Below are 12,805 nucleotides of genomic sequence, written 5' to 3'. Positions count from 1 at the left end.
CATAGCTTTTGTTTCTAGGGTTCCTTACTAACCCCTCCCACCTTGTGCCATCATCCAAGCCAGGGACTCCAGGACCCTATACTAGCTCTTCTCTTGTCTGTGACTTGATAAAATAGTCTATGTCTTAAAGATAAGATAACACACTTCTGTTGCTAGATCCTGCCTCCTTGTCTGTGAATAGCATAGCAAATAAAATGTGGTTCTTTTGGGCCCGTCTCTTTCACCTGAATTTTCTGTTTTGGCATAGAGCATCTAACCATCCAGTTGCTAAGTTTGAATTCTAGAGTTGACTTCTTCCACCCTCACTATGGTCATAAGACCATAACTTGTCAATCCTTGCTCATTAGCATCTCCTGGGTCTCTCTAGCCATGCTCCTCCTCTGCCCCTCATTCCCTCTCAGTCTTTGTTGTACCTCCTCCTGTTTGAAGTACCTCTCATCCTGCCACTGCCTCAGCCCAGTCTCATGACCTTTATTGACAGGACAACCACACATCTCCCTGATGGGATTCTCTGTCCCTCCCTGTGTCCTACCTCATCTAATTCTGGCCTCCATTATACCAGAAAAAAAAAAAGATGTTTCTAAAATGCACACTGGTCCTGTTTTACTTAAAATTCTACAGTGACTCTTCATTGCCCTTAAGACTAACTCATGAGAGTCATCTGGGGCCTGGCTAAAGTGCAATCTTCCAGAGATTTGGGGCTTAAGAGTAATTTTAAAGTAGTCAACGCACCATCCTACCGCTGCCACTGCCACTCAGAAAGTCATCATGTGTGGGAGAAGGTGGGCCTTGGGGGTTAAACCCAAAGTTTGTAGAAGACTCTAGAAGGCCCATCATGAACTGCGCTCTGTCTAATTCTCTCGCCTCCCAGCTATCTACTCTCCTTTTGTACACTAAGCACTAATGGTAAGGAGCCGATAGGTGTCCCAAAGATGCCTCGCAGTCTGAGAGTATCTCAGGGTGTTCTGTCTGATGTGCCCTGTATCCACATGCCTGACACTGGCCTGCAAGCTTCCTAATGCCAGAAGAGTGTCTCACTTCATCTTTGTGGTCCTAGAACCAACCTCATTGCCTGGACAGTAATCAGTGATAGTTTAGCCCAATTAGATGAATAACTAAATGATAATAAGCATTAGTGTTCTCTGAAGATGCAGCTTAGACAACACATATTGTTGAAGCCCTTTCATCTTTATCCCCCCCACCCCCCCCCCACACACACACATCCTGCCAGGGAGACTCTGAGGCCCTCAGCAAGAATCTATTCTAGCATATTCCTAATGCTTTCCTTCATTTTTTGTCCATGTGTCACCGTAGACCAGGAGCTAGGTGCTGAGCACCACACACGGCATTCCAGAGATACTTGGTTTGCTGGAGGGGACTCATCACTTTTAGTTCTGGTGTGCTGACAGTAAGTCCTCTTTGGGCAGCTTGGGGTTATATAGCTTTTTCTGTCAGCTGCACTGGACTGCCCAGACTCTGTTTAGGATCCACTCAAAACCCTTGAAGCTTTTCTTTATGAATCAGTAACCCAAGTGAGTCTCCCAACTCTGTACCTCACCTGCAATCTCCAGCTCTCAGTAGAGGACTCTAACTCTATTAAATCCATCTGCTGTATTCAGCAGCCTGTCAAGATCTTGTTAAATATTTATTCCATCATCTGTCTTATTAGGATCCTCCCACTTTCGTTATGAGTAGATTAGGAAATTTGCCATTTAGATGTCGGCCAAGTTAATGAACTCAACTGAGATGCAGCCATAGGGCAGAACACCAGAATCTCCTTCCAAGCTGGTGTCTGATTAATTAGTGAACTTACATTAAAACTGTTTGTCCACCTGGGGATTTGCATGGCATGCTAGAACCATCCTGGACCGATGGTGTCTACGTGTCCTGGGTGGCCATGGTGGATTCATCCTTTTGACTCTTCTTTCCCAGATGCTGAGCCTGGGCTGGGCTCCTTACAAGGGCACCTTATTAGAGATGCTGAGGGTCAGAAGGCATCCCATTCTGAGTTTGGTGTTTTAATGGCTCTTTGCAGACTGTGTGAAGCACTGCTGTCATTTCTTGACTTCTCAGATAAGAAGGCCAATACAGCCATCGGAATACTCACAGACTTGGCTCTAGAAGAAAGGTAATTGTCTTGTTTATATAAACTGACAGTTCTCTAACCTGCGTTAAGCTGTGTGGTCTTTGAAAAATGGCAGCATCTACAGAGACAAGACTAACCTCCACATGAGCATTACAAGATTGGCTGAGTAAGGAGACTGTCGCCATCCACTCTCATCCTAGTCCCTCCAGGTGGAGGGTGGCTCTGTCCTCAGTGAGCTCGGAAGCCATAACACACAGTTACCCCTTGGTTCTATTAATTCTGCATCTGTGAGTTCAACCAACCACAGATCAAGAGTACTTCTAAAACTACTTCAGTCCCAAACACGGACAGACCCTTTTCCTTACCGTTCCCTAAACAATACATATGGTGGGTATTTACATACCACTTTCATTGTTCCAGTACCATAACTACAAATGATGAGAGATGGCTCAAAGCTCCCTGGAAGTTATACATAGATTATATGCAAATACTATGATATTCTATGTTAGGGGCTTGAGCATCTGCACAGCTGGATATTCATAGGTTCCTGGGGTCAGTCTCATACAGACACTGGGGAGAATGACTACTGAAAACACTGCTTCTTGCAGTAAGCATATCAGCTGTGGCTCAGGGAAGCCTCCTGCCACTTGGTCAGTGCCTGGCCTGGTGCATAGTGACTGCTGGCAGACCTGTGTTGAATGACTATGGGTGAGCAAGCAGAAAAGGTACCAGGAAACATTGCCTCCTCTTGGGTTACCAGTGGCTCTGAGCAGCTATTTCTTCTTCCTGCCTTGTGTTTTGCTTTTAGCAGCTGGGGAGGAGATGGTAAAAAGTCCTAGATGTTTGGAATAGTTACAAATTCCTAAGTCATTTCTTATGAGCATTTAAAATATTCATTGAACACATTGTGAATCTTGCCTGGAAATAGCCATGGGAGAAAGAGCTACCATGCTGCGGTAGGCTGGGAGCGTGGAATACTGCACCAGTGTATGGTGCTGTGCATCTGAGCCTTCACTGAGGCTGTAACGAGTGAACATCCCTGAGGCTGTGATGGGTGAACATGTGTTTCCCACCTGCACTGGGCACATGGGACACACAAACCCAAAGTGAGGAGAAAGGGATGCAGCCAACTCAACAGAAGCTGGAGGATTCCAGCAACTTCTCTGGACAAGAGCCCTTGTGTGAGACCTGTTGTCTGATATCAAAGATGATTCTCTAGGCTTAGGAAAATTAAAGCCATGTGACAAACCCAGTGACTTTTAACTTTAGGCACTCAGAATGAGTTGTAAATGTGTACTGTAAGTCACGTAGGTCTCTGAGGTATCACCTGAGATGCCAGCCTCCTGGCATAGTTCGTATCATTTTGAAATTAGCCTGGCTGATGTTCTCTCAACAGATTCCGAGTCTGGTTCCAGACCAACCTTCCAGATGTCCTCCCCGCTCTCACAGGCGCTCTGGTGAGCAAACCCCCAAGTCTCTCCTCCATGACAGCTCCTCCTTCTTTCCAGGACAGGGCTGTTGAAAGACAATTTATATCCCAGCACCCTTGGTGTCTCTCAGCTTGATTAGTCATTTATTCACAGCTGGAATTTACACAGTTCAGGCAGGAAAACTTCAGGCAGGACAAATAGAAGTGACTTATGGACAGCTCAGGGAAACAATGCATGTGGATTGCATCTTACTTGACAGTAGGGAGAGAGAGCTGCTCTCCACCAGAGTCCTCCTAGCACAAAGTAGTTTCTTCAGGACAGGATGTGGCTTTGTCCCCTGGGTGGAAGTCATCCCCATAGCGAGAAGGGTAGCACTGTTAGGGAAGGAGCAAGGGCTCTTCCTGGAGAGCAGGCTATGTCTGTTGAGCCATGAAAGGTTCAGGAGACCCTGGAAGAGCATGACTATACCCCACCCCAACATTGTGAAGCTGGTTGGTGGAGAAGCCAAATGTAAGACTCCATCCTGTTACCAGGGTGATTTTATTGATGTCACGGTGTGACATTGAGCTAGCTGCCTAGCTCCTAGCCTTTTGGTGAGCAAGAGATATTTCTAGAAAATCCTGTGGCATTGCTTATCTGTTGTCTGAGACACCTCTGAATCCACTTGTAGAAACGAGAGCCCAAGATATCCAGCCCCTCTGCCCTCTGCCAGTGCATTGCTCTGTTGGGAAACATCAGCGCTGAGCCTACTACCAGAAAACACATGATAGCTCATGAAGAATTTGGGAATGCCTGCTTGGACCTCCTGGTATCACAGCCTTTCTATTCAAAGTTGGTCTCCTGCCCTCTAGTAAGGCACTGGCTTCTAACCGTAATTCTGTTTCTAGGGCCCCATTGACTTATCCCTACTATAGCTATAGGTTTGGTGGGATGGAAACCTCTAAAATTCTCTAGATTAAGTCTCCTTGACCTAGGGAGATTTGGAGATTTTTCTGGTGGAACTGATCATCCACTTCTATAGCCCAGATTTCAGTGCAGACCCAGGGACTGCAAATCCAGAATGCCATAGCCAAGGTATCTGAGGCACCCTCTACTCCTCCTAAGTTAATGCCAATTCCTAGAGCTGGTATCTGTACTTCTACCGCCATTCGAGTCCGTGATATTAACACTATAAGGAGTGTGGGTGTCTCAGGACACTCATCTAAGGGAAGAGGTGACCATGAAAAGCTGCAAGGCAGCGAGATGATTACCCTGTTTTGTTTCCAGGTCAAGTGTGAAGAGGACATGGACCTATTCAGAGGGATCACATATACCCTCCTAGGACTCATTATGAACTTGTGTCTTGAAATCACCTTCCTCTCTGAGGTACAACGCTCTTGTCACCCTCCTTGGATCCCTGGGATGGACTGCCCACATCAAGTTGCTTGATTTGCTCCCATGTTCATAAGGTGACCAGAAGCATGTGGCCCTGAACATTAGCAGCTTGGAGAGATGGAGGGATGGAGGGATATACTGTCACTTTGCCGAGGGCAAGAGTCACTCTCGTGTTCATTCAGAAAACTGTCCACATGCACAGAACATGCCAAGTCTACCAGAGGCTGCATTTATAGAGTCAAATAACATGTGCCCTGCTAGTCCACAACTAGAGGAGACAGATATGGAAGCAATAAAATACACCCTTGTGATTATGAACATGGGTGTTGTAGTTCCCAGAGAGTGGGTGGCTCTGTCTGATTGCTTTAAAAAATACTCTACAGGGGATTCTACCTGTCAGGGCTTTAAAGTTGCTTTCCCATGTTCCCATGTTTGTAGATGTGGGTTGTGAAGATGAGCCGGAAGTGCCTGTCTCTACTGAACAGCAAGGATGGAGGAATCTTAACAGTAAGTTTCTCCAAAAAGTGGACTAACTGTTCCTGCCCTAGAACTGATTTCATGTTAATAAGTCTCGTTCTCTTTGTAGTCACCGTCTTTGAAATCTCATTGACTCTAAGGTGCCCACAAACACACAAATGCCAAACTTTGCCTTTAATCTGAAAGCATTTGGTGACCCCTCCACATATACACGTGAGCCTTGTAGAGTCCAGGAACCCAAATTAACTCTCTCTTGACTGTGCAGTCTAGACTTTAATAAGCAGACACAGTGCAACCTACATCATTTACACTATTTCAAGAGATCCTTTGGAGACATATGCTAGAATGACTTTCTTAGTTCTGTTTCTGATGTTTGGCTATAAAAATGAAGATGGTCCCGTGGTTAGGACAGAAGACATGAAGAAGTTAACACGATTCAGGAGATCGTTGGCTGTTACCCTACGATGCACTCTTTACCTACTGTATCAGTGCAGGACCTAACACATAATCAGACAAAGGTGACATCCAGGACAGGGGTCAGAAAACAACCCTCTAAGACCTGCTGCAGAGGGATTGGCTTCAGACCTTCTCATGACCTGTCACCCACCTGAGCATTGTGGCACATGTCTACACACACATATTCACACACAATCTCTCTCTCTCTCTCTTACACACACACACACACACTTACACACACTCACATACACACACTCTAACACAGAGACATACTCACATACACCATACACACTCTCTCACACACATACACACACTCACATACACACACACATACACTCATGTACACATATACATACACTTACATACACACATATACAGACTGACACACACACACTCGTACACATACACCATACACACACTCACATACACATTTACACATACACTCACACACTCACACACAAACGTACACACTCTTTTCTCACACATACACAGACACATACCAATAATCATAAATAATTATAATTCCAAAAACTTTTTTTAATGAAATGAAAACTGGGAAGTAAAGCAAATGAAATCTCCCAGAAAGTCAAACCAAAAGACAGAGCTATCGAAAGATAAAGCTAAATGAAAACTGAAAACTCCACAGGTCAGTCCTGGAAGTGGGGCATCCTCTAATGAGGACCGTGCTGGTGCTGAGGTCTGGGAGGCACCCAGGAAGGACTGACTCTCAGGGTTGAGCCCTGTGTAAAGCTGAGCTACACCGAGCCTCTGTGCCAGGAGGCTTTATTTCCAGCCCTTTGAGCTGCCTGCCTGTCAGGTTTATTAAAAAGGAACTATGTTCTCTATGTGTTCTTTGCCCATTATATCATTTAAAATTTGAGGAGTAAAATTTTGCTTCCAAAATTAATGATTGCTTTTACCTGTGAAACTCCCCCTCATTAACTTTGAAAGTCTCCAGCATTTCTGCACAGGGTGTCTAAGCATCCTCTTTGTGTCCCCTCAGAGAACGGCAGGTGTTCTGAGCCGGACCCTTTCTTCCTCTCAGACCATTGTGGAGGAGGCCCTGACAGCAGGAGTGGTCAAGAAAATGATTAAATTCCTGAGGGTAAGTTATGGCACTACTCACAACTTCTTAACTGTCTAGAGATCACCTGTACAACTTAGAGGGCAGGAGGAAAGTGAGCTCCATTCAGTTAACATGGCAAGATGTCATCTCTGCCTGAATAGAGAGCCAAGTCTTCCATCTTTCCCGGAGCAGTGACAAGGACCCTTGAATGAATAAGCAAATTGTTCTTTGGCTACCGTGGTAAAAACCGGCTTGCCCTCCATACCCAGCTTGAAATGTGCAGCCTCTGTCCTTGAACAAAGGTGCACTGAACAGCTTTTGGCAAGGTCCCATAAGGCAATTATTTTGTTCATGGGTTTCTGGTACTTTCTGTCTTTATCCGGAGTGGACCAGTTGTTAACTCCATCTGTGAGCTTTGGAGGTTGCAGAGTTGTCATGTGACCAGAGGATGTTGGAATTTCCCGAATGAAGTAGGTGCAAAGAATCCAAGTGAGGAGTTAGATCCACCTGGAAAGGCACAGGGAATTATCAGACTGCTGCCTCTAGATCCTGCCCATGCACTGTCACTCAGGTTACTGATGCAGTAGTACTGCTAAGCGGGGCAGGAAGCAAGCTCAAGCTAGGGAAGGTGCCACCAGGCAGGGCAGATGACACTGGGGCAGGGTGAAGGATCTCAGTGAAGAGCGACGCTTGGTCAGTGCCTGCCATTATCCCTACAGTTTTGGCACGATGCCAGAGACTGCTGGATGCATCCACAGACATCCTGAAGACCCTGATACTATGGAATTATGCTTGCATAATTGTGACCTCTTATGATGATCTCAGTTGGTGACTCTTCACAGAGATTATCAACCCTTTTTCTCCAAAGCCAAATGATGGGGTGGGGGGCATCTGCTTCCTTTTGGGAAAACATCAGCTACTGAACAGCATCCCTGTTGTCTAAGCCAGTCTCTAGTAAAGCCTTTCACTTAGTGGTGTCAGGTATACAGGCAACAGGCCTACGTCGTCACACTGGGCATGGGCTAGGTGGATAGCTGGGTTCAAGTGACCTCCATCCTTGCTCACTTATGGAGCATATGTCATACTTCATCTAATCCTCTTACAGATGCCATGGAGGCCACTGGCACTGTTATAGTCACTGAGGTATCTGAGCAAGAATGGCTAGACCCTTGATCATACGTTTCTGATTTTTGTTCTGCAACCTAGATGGGAGGCCAGACTGCGTCACGCTACGCCATAAAGATACTGGCTATCTGCACGAACAGCTGCCATGCAGCTCGGGAAGAAGTAGTGAGGCTTGATAAAAGTAAGTGATGGTTTCATTATGGGAGCCCAGGCCTCAAAGAGGGATCCACGCTGGGAGCTGCAGAGAGAATGGAGGCTGAGGAGGAGGTGGGGAGACCTAAACAGCGGGACTCCCTCCCTTGTAGTGTTTCCACAACCGGATGTCAGTTCACCTCCCGTCACAAAGTGTCTCCTTGGCCTTCGGTCTGTGCTTCCTGCGGTAAAATGCCAGGCAGCTCAAAGATCACAGGGCAGAAGCTAGACAACTTCCCCCACCCGTGAGGCTAACCTGGACTTGTTTCTATAGTGATGCTGGAACTGGCCTAGCACCGGCTCTCCCCCTTCTTGGAAGGAGGGAGGAAATGAAGCACCTTCAATCCTAAGATGAGCGAGCGCAAAGGGACTTTCAGCTTCGAGGCCAACTGAATTCATTAAGACTGCTTTAGACAGTTAGCCTGAGGAGTGTTGATGTCACTGCATCATAAGATAGATGTGAAGGCTGCAGAGTTACCACGTGACCAAACACTACTCTAATTTTCCCACAATCTAACTTAAACTCTAAATCCACTGTAGCTCTTCATGGGGCGTTGGGAGGCAATGGTCCAAGCAGGGAAAGATTCCTAATGTTCTCTATATCTCCTCCTCCTCCTCCTCCTCCTCTTCCTCCTCCTCCTCCTCCTCTTCCTCCTCCTCCTCCTCCTCACACACTGGCTGACTGGATGGGGCCCACAGAGGGCAAGAACTTTCCTTCTGAAAAGATGCAAACCTCTCTCTCAGGCTGGGAGGTGATGTAGAGTGGGGGGAGGGGTCTTGAGAACGGACTTTTCTGACTCCAAACCATTTTAAAGACAAAGTCTCTGTCTCAGTTAGGGTTTCATTGCTGTGAAGAGACACCATGACCACAGCAACTCTTAGAAAGGAAAGCATGTAACTGGGCTGGTTTACAGTTTTCGGAGGTTTAGTCCATTATCATCGTGTCAGGAAACATGGCAGGGTGCAGGCAGACACAGTGCTGGAGTACGAGCTGAAAGTTCTCTATCTCAATCTGCAGGCAAGAGAAAGGGATTACATATCATCCTGGGCAAAGCTTAGGCATAGGAAACCTGGAAGCCCACCCCCACAGCAACACATTTCCTTTAACAAGACCACCCTTTCTCTAACAAGGCCACACCTTCTAACAGTGCCACCCCCTATGGGCCAGGCATTCACACATGAGTCTATGGGGGCCATTCCTATTCAGATGACCACAGTCTAGATGTAGCTCTAGCTGATCTATAACTTGTTATGTAGATCAGACCAGCCTCAAATTCACACACATCTCCCTGTCTCTGCCTCCTGGGTGCTGGGATTAATCCATCATGTCCAGCTATGCAAAGCAAGTTATACCACAGTACAAAGCTACAGGGAGAGCGCACACATTTCCCCACGTTTCTGAAGAAGCTTGCCATCCACCCCGTCAACCTCTCCTGCCCATCTTGGCAGCCTTTTCAGCCGGTCTGTTGCAATTGCTCCCTCTGCCCATGTTTCCCTGTAGAGTTCGACCTTTTGATGCTGCTGCTTGCCTCTGAGGATGAAATTCTGGCGGGCAATGCTGCCCTCTGCCTTGGCAACTCCATGGAAGTGCCCAGTGCAGCCCCTTCCTTGCTGAAGACGGACATCGTGAGGGTGCTCTTGAAGCTGGCAGGCAGCGACTCAAAGGAGACAGGCGTGCAGCTGAATGCAGGCATCGCTCTGGGGAAGCTGTGCACTGCTGAGCCCAGGTCGGTTGTGGTCACCGCTGAGCCAGGCCACCCAAGTGGTGATCACATCTCAGAAAGAGTGGGGCAAGCCAAGCACTGTGGGAGGAACCCACAGAGGTACCACCTCCTGCCTTGTGTGCAGGTCACTCGGGGTCCCCATGAGCTACGTCTCTAGGATAAGGGTCTTTCCTGGGGGTGGGGGAATCACAACCTCCAGCCTGAGAAAGGAAATGCCTTTGACAGGGTTTGGTCCCAGGCACATGGTCACCATCTGGTCATCCACCCTGCCTTCAACTGGCTCCATTTCATTTTCTTCTTTCTCTCACACATCAGTCCTGTCTCTTCTTCTTCCTCTAGTATTGAGCTTTCTGTCTCTATGACAAAAATGCTCATTTAAAGAAAGACTTATTTTGTCTGATGGTCTCAGGGGCTTCTTCAACCTCTGTTTGCCTGTTTCTTTGGGCCTGTTGCAGGGCTGTGCCCCATGGCAGGTTCATGCCACTGAGGGGAGCCATTCATGCCATGGTGACCAAGAAGTCAAGAAAGACACCAGAAGGGACAGATTCCCCAACTCCCTTTTGAGAACACCCCAGTGACCTAAATCACACCCACATTAGGCCTAGCACACTAAAGCTTCTGTCATCTTTTGACAGTGCCATAGACTGGGACCAAGGCCTCAGTGCATGGATCTTTGAAGGACATTTAATATGCAATCTATAACACAAACTGTCTTTGCCTCTCTGTATGTCTCTGCCCCTGTCTCTTCTTTGCCCATCTCTCTTCTCTCCTTTCTCTTCTCTCCCCATCTTTCTCATCTCTCCCTCAAAATCTCTGTCTCCCCTCCTCTCTCCCCCACCATTCCTTCCATCTTCCCTTCATTCTTTCTTTTCTTTCTTCACTAGTGGCCTAGAACTTGCTTTATAGCTCAGGTTGATTGCAATCCCCCTGCCTCTGCCTCACCAAAACTGAGATTGTGGCTGTGTACTACCATGCTTAGCGCCTCATCTTTTTCTTTACTTTTCTGGACCAAACTTCTATTTTTTTTTTTTTTTTTTGCTGATTGATTGGCTCGTTTATTGATTGACTTGGCTCTAAGCAAATGGAGGACTGGTCAATGCCAGTAACAGTCTCCTGCTGGAGAGACAAGGCTACAGAACAGCATGCCTGAGACCAGCCAGCAAGCCGGAGCATCATTTACCTGTCCTGGACCTGTTATATGTTTAACCATCCCATGGTGTATGTCTCAGGGTGTTTCCCCATGGCTGTGCCATGATCCATTGCATAGAAGTAAGGGAGACCTTGAGGATGGGGTTCAATATGGCTCCTGCCTTACAGCTGCACACATCTCCCCCCCCCACCCCCCGAAACAAGAAGGCTGGTTTGGTTGTCACTGAAAGCTCTTTCAAGTCCTCTCTGATTGATCAAGTGGAAGAAAAAGAGAAAACCTTTTTTTTTTCCTACAAAAAGAGAAACCCATTACTAGGATAAGTTCAAAGTGGCCCCCTGCCGGGGTAGGATGGAGGGCTTTCCTAAGAGCACAGACCGGCCTGTCACACCTGACACTGAGTGTTCCCAGTATTGTGTGGGTTCCCCCAGAGTCCCACTACTCTCTTTGATCTTTAGGGCTCTCCAGTGCCACTGTCACTTTCCCTTTCCCTCGAGTGATCAGTGCATGGCCAGCATCCATCTGCAGAAGGTAGCTGTGAAGTGTGACGTATATTAACCTGGATTCTGCATCCTGACTTACCACAGGTTTACTGCCCAACTGCGAGAGCTTCACGGGATACAAGTTCTCAACTCTGCAATGAAACACTTGAATGATTCTTGAAAGACACGGTGCCAGTGTAAAAGCCTGTGAGCACGCGCGCACACACACACACCTCTGGGCCAGGGGACACTGCTCTGCTAATAAATTCTTTTTAAATATCTAGCTCCAAAACTGGAAGTCTGCTGGGTTTTTGCTGGGAAGAAGAGAGCAGGTGACTACCACAGTAGAAACTGCTGATGCTTGCTCTAGCATCCATCTCCCATGCCTTTAGCCTGCTCCTTCATTTTCTACTGAGGCTGGAATTTACTTGGGGGGTTCATCCCTCTGGGTTCTGCTTAGTTGGAATCTCTCTAATTTTATTTGCTTATTGCAAGTCACTGAGCCATGTTGTCCAGCCCATACCTTCTCGTATTACATACAACAAGGAAGCTCTGACTCAGAAAAACCGAGTGAGGAATCTTTAACGTTTACCCCTAGGTATGCAATGGCCTGACCTAAGGATCAAAGAAATGTAGGAACAAAAGACCAGGAGACCCTGGGAAGTAGCCCTTCCATGGTCAGACTGCAGGTTCAAAGCTGCTCTACACCCTTCATGAGCTGAGAGCCTTGTTGAGATAGCTTAGCCCCCACACACCCTCTGTCTTGTTCATAAAGGGGGGCAGGATGCTTACTTCACAGGTTTGTCATGAGAATTAGCTCAGGTGACTTCTATGAAGCTCTCCACACTGGGCTTTGCACACAACAGGCTTTGAAGAAGGGGAGCTACTTCATTACACTGGTGTAGCTACTTCCACAGATGCCCCTGCTGGGCAACCCCTGCAGGCACTTCTCAGAAGTTCTGATCAGAGTTGGATAGAGTTCTGTGTGAACCTATCTCAAAGGTGGGATTTAGAGGTGAGGATGTCCATGCTCGGTGTTATTCAGATATAGAGGAGCCTGGAGAAGGGAAGGACCTATAGAAACTCAGATGAGGTGAGGAGCAGGTTGTGTGGCAGGGAGGTGGGGCTGGAGAGAGAGGCATCAAGGTGCTGTTGAATGGGAGAGTACTCGGCTAGCATGGCTGAGGCAGTTGATTAACGCGTGAGGAAAGGAATGGCAAAGGAGGAACAGAGAGCAGATATCAGT

At 47.2% G+C, this 12,805-nt stretch overlaps 1 protein-coding gene across 4 annotated transcripts in view; it reads left to right on the top strand.

Annotated features, from left to right (window-relative positions):
- Positions 1–11,843, top strand: part of Ttc12 (tetratricopeptide repeat domain 12) — a 54,484-nt gene extending 42,641 nt beyond the window's left edge. For 2 of the 4 annotated variants that reach the window (XM_021172151.3, XM_029481153.2), the window contains exons 14-22: positions 2,036–2,128; positions 3,483–3,543; positions 4,187–4,324; positions 4,783–4,881; positions 5,329–5,397; positions 6,827–6,928; positions 8,096–8,195; positions 9,708–9,933; positions 11,665–11,843. In XM_021172151.3, the coding sequence (XP_021027810.1) occupies positions 2,036–2,128; positions 3,483–3,543; positions 4,187–4,324; positions 4,783–4,881; positions 5,329–5,397; positions 6,827–6,928; positions 8,096–8,195; positions 9,708–9,933; positions 11,665–11,740 (964 nt within the window). In that variant the 3' untranslated portion in view covers positions 11,741–11,843. The other 2 variants (XM_085844621.1, XM_085844620.1) reach the window with 1 other exon arrangement.
- The last annotated feature ends 962 nt before the right edge of the window (positions 11,844–12,805 follow it).

Source organism: Mus caroli, unplaced genomic scaffold (assembly GCF_978045245.1).
Source record: "Mus caroli unplaced genomic scaffold, Mus_caroli_1 scaffold_11, whole genome shotgun sequence".
NCBI classification, from domain to species: Eukaryota; Metazoa; Chordata; class Mammalia; order Rodentia; family Muridae; genus Mus; species Mus caroli.
This window is presented reverse-complemented; position numbering and strand designations above follow the sequence as displayed.